Below are 8,007 nucleotides of genomic sequence, written 5' to 3' on the forward strand. Positions count from 1 at the left end.
GATGAAGATGCCGTCATCGGGCTAAGTTTCAGCTGGTGCACGGGGGAATGGATGGGCACAGAGCTCAACACTGAGGTAGGAAAGGCAAAACACGAGCCTTCAAAGTTTTTACCCAATGTCAGTTCTTCTGCAAAGAAAGACGCAGCTTCTCTTTTGCAGGAGGCCACAGGGGGGCTGGGGGTGGAAGACAAGATCTCTGACTCGTATTGTAGCAACTGGCCCATGAAACCAAAGTTTGGTGAGATCAGGCTTCGACGCTGCTTGATGTAATCGAAGGCTTCCTCCAGGCGGAGCTTCTTCGTCTTCATGAGATACGCCATGCAGATGGTGGGAGAGCGCGAAATCCCCGCTTCACAGTGCACCAGGATCTTGCCCCCTGTTCGTCTGACATAATCTAGGGGGAAGAAAGCCATTGTAGATGTCAGTTGTTGTTGAGGATGGAAAGGACACTGACATAAAACCAGTGCTGTAGGTGGAGCGTGGCACACAGTCAGTCCACCAGCAAGAAGAGGTTTGCTCTTCTGTTGGGTACGGGGGTAACATGGAGATTAAAAAAGAAGAGAGACAAAACCCAGCCTGAGATGGAGCTGAGCTGCAGATGACACTTGGTTTCAGAATGTGTGGATCCTGATTTGGTTTTTCCTGCCTTTTTTAGTGAAGTCTTTTCCTATCTCCTTCCCTATTTTTTGGAACAACTGACTTTGCAGAGCACTGTGAGACAGAGATGGGGTATCTGGCAATGCTTGCGTTTACGTTACCTGCATTTCTCTGCCTGCAGCTCTGGGTGCTGACTCAAGCCCAGCCCCTCCAACCCTCCCACCATTAGGTCTTTTGAAAGCTTCAGGGCTGCCTTCCTCTCATCAGCTTTGCTAGAAAAACAGGATCTTTCCTTAAAGTCCAAACATAACTCCCTGCTTGGCCAGTTAGCAGCACATGGCGGTACCAGGAGCTGAGCCCTTGGTGGGTGCCCTTGAGTGGAGAGGCTGAGCTCGCTCCCTGGGGCCTCACCACAAAGCCCAAGGACTGGTAGGCAGTTGCTAATTACAGCCTGGTTAAAGGATACTTGGACTTAAGTCAGGATATAAAAGGCTTATGCAAAGCACCCCTTTTACACAACAGGAACCACTGTAGTTACTCTTACAACACAATGATTGTTATTAGATTAAAGAGAATGTGCTTAAAATAAGCCCTTTCCACACAGAAATACAGTTCAAAAATAGACATTCTCATTCTTTGCTTTAGTGCCTTGGGCAATATGATCAGGCTCCAATTTACGGATAACTGCACTGAGTTTAGTGCTCAGTGCATGGCACTGAAACAAGGCAGAGCTGAGCAAGTTATCATTTACCTGTCTTCAATTGTCTGCCAGGGGCCTGGTACCACCACAGTCAGTTATATTTAACTACCGCACAAAATAAGGAAAACATGGATTTGAGTCATCCCCAGCTTCTACACCACATGCCCAATTTTAAAAGAAAGTGAAAACTGAAGTCATCCTCAAAATCTGGGAAATTTCCAAGTGACTCAACAACTATCAGAAGGGGTTGGCGATGGGACAGAGGAGCGCTGTGAATTAGCATTTCCCTGAAAGGTGTGAGAAGTCCATTACCAGGAAGGGCTCAGAGAGGACCCTCATGTCATTTTTTTTTTTCCCCCCAATTTTTCCTGCACTGTCAAAGGACTCAAACTCGGCTGAGCAATGAGTCCAGTGAGTCAGTAACTGGGTTTCATTCTGTTTCTTTCGTGAATGTTCCTGGAGAGCAACAGCACCGATTTCAACACCATCTCCACCCAGGCTCAGGCTGCTCCACCCCACTAAAACACTCTGTGCCTCTCGGAGAGTAGCCTCTCCCTTGCACTACCTGGCATGGCTGCTGCATGCTCACCTCCCTGGCCAAACGCAGGAAGATTTGGGAGGGAACGGCCCAAAGTTTTCTAAAGGCCTCCTCACTTCTTTGCATTGGAGCATTTGATTGAAGGCTGAGATACCAGCATGATCGAAAGGAGAAATGGAAAGAGCTCTGTAATAAGGGGAGACACTGGATTTCTAAGACCCAAGCTCTAGGATATTCCAGCACAGCAAGGCAATCAGCTGACTCCACTTCACCTGGTTTTTACAAAGTCTGGCATGCAAGTCCAAGAAACCAATATGGATTTTGCCTTTACAAAGGTCAATAGGCTTTGGTGTTATTCAACCGGACTTCTTTGCTCCTTGTCATGCTAAAGTTACACCTATGCCTGCTTTGAAAAGAAAGCAGAGCTAGCCAGCTCACTCACCTCCTCTGTCTGATGGCAGTCAGAGGAAGCATTTTCCTTCTTGGCCTCACAGCCTGGAAAGAAGGGCAGAGACCTTGCTTTGAATGTCCTGCCTTCCTCATGGAAATCCCTCTGCCAGGAGAGGTACTGGGGAAGGGAGGGAGCTTTAACTTCTGCTGTGACATCCGAGAACATACAGAAAACAATGTGTCCTTCACACCAATATGTATTTTCAAATAAATGAATTTAAAATAAAGACCTGGAAATTTGTTAATTTGGACCTACCAATGAAGTCGATGGCTTCCTGGAAGTGTGAGCTGATGTCTGCCGTGTGACTGTCCTCCACAGGGATCCACTTGTAGCAATACTGGTCTTGGAAGGACTCTGAGCTTTTCCTGGAGACATTGAGCAGGGCTGTGATGTGCAGGTTGGCGAGAAACTCACACTTGGAAGCATGATAGGCACTACCAAGGTAGAGAAAAGGCAGGATTTCAACTGGACCTCCCTGGAAGAGAAGGAGCAGAAAGGGTATTTGAGTCCTGATATCCAAGAGAGAGACAAGGGAGCCTGCATGGGTGCTGACATTTTTGAACCCCAGTGCTGCTGACCAATGAATCACTGCGATGACAAAACCCACGCAGGAAAAAGGTTTTCATTTTCCTGTCCACATCTGTGAGGTACAAGGTCAGATCCAGCCCACTCACGTGCAGGATGTTTCTGGTTTTCTCTAGAAGCACTGCCCCTTGGGGCGCACCCAAAGCACTTTCATATGTGAGACCCGTTCCCTCCGAGGCGTTACCAAAACACGGGCAAGGCGAGAAGCCACATCTGAACAGGGAGGAAGAGGAGTATGGAGGAATGGGCTGTTTTAGTTCAGCCCAGGGCTCAGCCCCTCTGCTCACACCTCAGAGCAAAGCAAAAACAAATGGAGCAAGGCTCCCCGTCCCCCTGCACCTCCCTGGGGTGCAGCACATGCGTCATCCGCCCTAAAATGTTATTTCGGTTCCTCCTTCCTCAGCACAAACAAAGGCTGGGTGACGAGACTGCGAATGAAAAAAAAGCCACTGCCTGACACGAGGGTTTTGGAGACAGCAGGTAACTTTCCATGATGCACAAGAGCTGCTGCCGGCCCCCGGCTATGAGAAATGCATCTTTCCAGAACTCCCAGGCTGCCCACCCTGAGGGTGTCACTCAGAGGGGAAAGCCAGGAGCCACCCGGGGTGGCAGGAGGGAGCCTGGAGGTGCTCCTGAAGAAGCAGAGGGGCATCACCCGGGGGCTCCCCAGAGCACCAGGAAACGTGCACCCTGGCGGAAGTGGCCCGACCGCAGGGTGACATCTCAGAGCACACATATTCCCCAGGCTGGGCAGGCGTGGGGGTGCAATGACTTCCTCCTGGAAACCCTACTCCCTTGCCCAAAAGCAGCTCTCGAGAGATGCTGCCTCTTCTCAGAGGCAGTTCCACAGCCCTGGCCCCCCTCTGCCAGCACTGAAGCCAGTTTTGGGGATAGACTTTTTTTTCCCCTCCTGCTGCCAGATTTTGAAACCAGGCAGAGGTGATGCTGACCAACAACACGCACAAGTCATCTTGTTTGAGATACAGGCTGCCAACCTGGGCTGTGGCAGCTCACTGACAGCCCCTGCCAGCTCCAGCAGAGCCTGGTGACAGGAAAGAGAAGACCCAAGGGGAAGGTCAACCCTCGCAGCAGTGACACACACCTGGTCGTAAGCGGGTTTGTGGTTGGCACTCTGCTTCTCACAGTGGCTGGCGATGTTTCTTTCCGCCTCGGTCCTCTCCAGGAAAATGAGTTTTCCATCCACACAGCACTCGGGATATTGTGAGTTGAAGGTTTCATATCCCCCTGAGGAAGAGGAAAAGAAAAAAGAAACATGAACAATTATGCTTCCAAAAACTGGTTAATTAAAGTGGAGAATAAATGAAGCTCTGGCACTTGCATTGCAGTGGGATAGCGCAGCATGGCAATGGGCACCAGGGGGTTAATGACCGATAGTGTTCCCCTGGGGAAGTGGGTTTGTTTAAAAGGATTCAGGCACCTGAAAAATAAACCAACCCTGATACCACTGACAATTATTAACTTGCCAAAAGCTGGTAGATGGAGATTAAAACTGTTAGCAAATGTAATTCTGTTGAGTCTAGCAACCATTAACTCCAGTACAGTGGGGACTAAACTCCCTCCCCCCGCTTTTATCTATGAGCACTATTTCCAGCATTTGAGATGGAGATTTCTGTACTCAGGAGTCATCCTCTCTAAATCTGTTATTGCTGTATATGCTGTGACAACATAAGAAATGTTTTATTTGCATTTTTGAATGGACATGAGCACAAGAGGGGGATGTTTGCAACTGTGTCATTAATCACAATGCACAAGATGGAGAGTTAATGAAGACAGTCCCACTGAAACCAATCTATTAAATAACAGCTATAAAACTTAATGAAATCCTGTGACAGCATTTGACAACTGAATAGCCCCACATGAGCTATTCTACACTGTTGAGTACTGCATTTGTTTCACTCAGTGCACTGCTAATGAAAAGGAATTAATCCTATTATTACATTGTTACTCAAAGTTTATCGTCAGCTGAATCATTGCCCATTTCCAGGCTGGGAATATGCTGCATGGAAGCACACCATCTCCAAAATGAGTGTGAATAAGTCAGGTAGCAGAATCAGCCTGGAAACATCAGTGGCAAGCCATGTGTCTGCCACCTGTGCTTTTTCAGAACAGAAATGAACGGCCGAGGCTCTGGAGCAGCCAGATCCAGTGATCCTTCAGAGCGCGGCCCTTGAGTAAACAAGGCTCAAAAAGCAAACCCTGTGATGCGATTCATTCATCTGCAACTGTTTCACCCTGATAAGCGGGGTGGGTGCCCCAGTGCGAAGAAGGGTTTTGAAACAAAGGAAGTGCCAAAGATCTGAGCAGCCGCAGGGCCCTCGCTGCCAGGGCTGCCCGGTCCCACTACCTCTGACATTTCAGCCCCGTAAAGCCGATGTCTCATGTGTTCGCAATGTTTGAGCAGATGTGTGCTCAAATTCGTGACGCGCTCCTGTCGCCCACTCAGTCCTGCCGTGGGATCCTCGTATTGAAAGCACCTGGCATGATCCAAAGCCCACTGATCGTGATGAAAGTCTGTTTTCCATGACAGAGGGCAGGAGGGTGACTATGCCGTCAACTGGCACTCAGCACCTGCACCTTTCTTCCTACTCCCCCTTCAGTTCACCCCAGAGCTCCCAGTGCCAGGCCAAGTAGCCAAGTGGCTGTAGGAGACTGTGGCGGGGGGGGCTGATAAAACGATACCCTAACAACTGGCAGTATGAAAAGTCAACAAACACAAGCAGCTCTCCAGGCTCCTCTGCTCTCCTGAGCTCCAACTGCCCTTCATGGTTTGGACTTTTAAATCCTCTTGCTTTGCATAGCTGGCCTTATCTCCCCCCAGACCTCCAACCACTGCCATTGCATAGGAAAAGTACATACAGTTGGTACAAAATAAAAATAGTACAGTTTATATAAATAGCCATTATCCACTTTTACACCCCATATTGTTTTCTACTCTTGAATGAACACAGACTGCTGCAGACAAATCAGCCTGTGTGTTTGATCAGACATATGTGTCTCCTGTCTCTGGGGCAGCAAATGCATGCAGCTGGTGAATGGTTAATTACAAGCCTTGGGGATCAGGATATTTGCAGGCCATTCTTACAGTGAGTCATCTTCTCATCCCATCCTCCAGCAATCTCCTCTCTCCCCCCTCCTCACTCAACCTAGCTTCCCTGAGGTCATTTCTGCAACACTGGATTGCTCATCACAGCGAGCTGGTCTGTGCTCGGTTTTAATCAATAAATAATAGAATTCTTTCAGCACCAAGGGAGGATCCGTTATTTTATCTTTCTGAAGCTCTTCCAACGCCACACAACCAGTCTTGCCTTGCTGGGGCCGAGCTCACCCAGAATGAAACTGCACCTACACAGACAAAAGACGTGACGCACTCAACCCCCAGAGGTCAGAAAGTGAGGGTAGAAACGGGGCTCTTATCTCATCACTGAGATGAGACCACCTTAGCCAACATCTCTTTCCCAGCTCCCCCAAACCTAACAGGAATAGGAATATAAGGAGAAACCTCAGGGAGTTCGTTTTTTTGGGTAGTTTTATAGCCCATTATTCACAAAGTCAGTGCTACAGACCCCCAGAGAACCCTTTCTTCTGAGCAGTGCCCAGTACTTCAGGATGATTTATATCCCCACTGTCCCAGAGATCTTACCCAAGACCACAGCAGCTTCCTGGGGGTCTGTGACCCTGGTGAATCAGCAGAGCTGCCCACTGAGTCACTGGCTCCTCAGGCAACACCAGATCTGAAAGGGAGCTGCTGCGAGCTTCACCGACCTGGACCTCCAACCCCGAACACTGCCAGCAGAGCAGGGGAACAGCAGCAGGAAAAACGCACAAACTTTCTCATCCATCAAGGGGAAATCTTTCCAGCCTCAAATCGATCAGCTCTCAAAAAAGGACACTTTGCAATACACACAAGGTACAAAGCAGAGCCTCCATCAAAACCCCACCCCAGATAAACTGCCCACAGTCACAGTCACCACTTCAAAGCATGGGGCTGGTACAAGAAGAGGGAAGGACGATCTTGTGGCTAAACAAGCAGGATGAGAGTCAGCAGGGCGTAATTAAACCCCCGCTTTGCCACAGACTTCCCAGCATGACCCTAGAGATGTTTCTTCATCCCTAGTTTAAGGGGGTCTCTAGTGATTTGCCTGCCTTGCAGTAGCGGAATCGCTGCTTTTGGGGTGGCCCCAGGGCAAGCTGGTGGTGCCGGTGGCCCTGTCCCTTGGTACCGGCCAGTAACCCCGGCTGGAGGTGCCTCTACCCCGGCGAGGCTGCCCTCCGGACACTGGTCGTTATAGAAGGCACAAAACTAAGCACATCCGACAAAAACTAGCATGATAAAAGGCTTTTTAAAAAAGTGAATTAACCCTGGGCCAGTGAGGACACAGGGGCAGGTTTTATTTAAGAAACCTTTCCTGCTTTTTAATTCCATTTATGGCCTCAGGATATAGCAAGGAGAGGTTGTTTAGGGGTTCCTACTTCGGCGCAGACCCGCTCCGAGGGGCCCCGCGGCCCCGGTGCTGCGAGCGGGGGCGTCCCCGGGCGGGCACTACCCCGCTCCGAGAGGAGGCACGGAGAGGAGGGAAGGCTGGGAAAACAGAGAGGGCAAAAGGACAAAGGCGCTGGCAGGAGAAGTGGAGGGGAAAGAGGGATGGGAGGGCAGAGAAAGAGCGGGCTACTATTTTTTAAATCGTTTTATTATCCCCGGGTTACACGGAAGGGAAACAAAGAACCGCAATCAGAGGGCAATAATACACGTGGGGGAGGAGGTATTTCTGTCCTGCGACAAGCCCCGGAGTTTCGGCTGTGGGTTTCACCTGCTAGCTTCCGTGTGCCCCATGGAGAGAGAAACCCTGCCGCCCTCGGCGGAGAAGCGGGACCGACCCCCGGCTTTCCGGCGCCCAACGCGGGCCGCCCCACATCGCCGGGCGGGGAAAAAAAAAGCTCTCCTGACCCGCGGGGCTGATTTTACTTTCCACGCAGCCCTGATCTCTCTCGCCCCCTCCTCATAATAATCTGCAGGTTTTGGGTTTATTTCCTAATGTTCTTTGCTTTTCATCAGCCTCTTAAACGCGCGGCGGGGGTGAGCGGAAAAGCCTGTGGGCTCAGCCCGCAGAGCCCATC

General features: G+C 50.1%; 1 protein-coding gene across 1 annotated transcript; it reads right to left on the minus strand.

Moving 5' to 3' along the window:
- Positions 1-2: 2 nt before the first annotated feature.
- DUSP5 (dual specificity phosphatase 5) lies at positions 3-4,116 on the minus strand (the record flags this gene model as incomplete). The annotated part of the gene is made up of 3 exons (XM_010181880.1): positions 3-394; positions 2,542-2,761; positions 3,974-4,116. Coding segments are annotated over 3 exons (755 nt in total), but the record flags the coding sequence as incomplete, so codon positions are not given.
- Between the last annotated feature and the right edge of the window lie 3,891 nt (positions 4,117-8,007).

The sequence above is a fragment of the Mesitornis unicolor genome, unplaced genomic scaffold, assembly GCF_000695765.1.
Source record: "Mesitornis unicolor isolate BGI_N332 unplaced genomic scaffold, ASM69576v1 scaffold18243, whole genome shotgun sequence".
NCBI classification, from domain to species: domain Eukaryota; kingdom Metazoa; phylum Chordata; class Aves; order Mesitornithiformes; family Mesitornithidae; genus Mesitornis; species Mesitornis unicolor.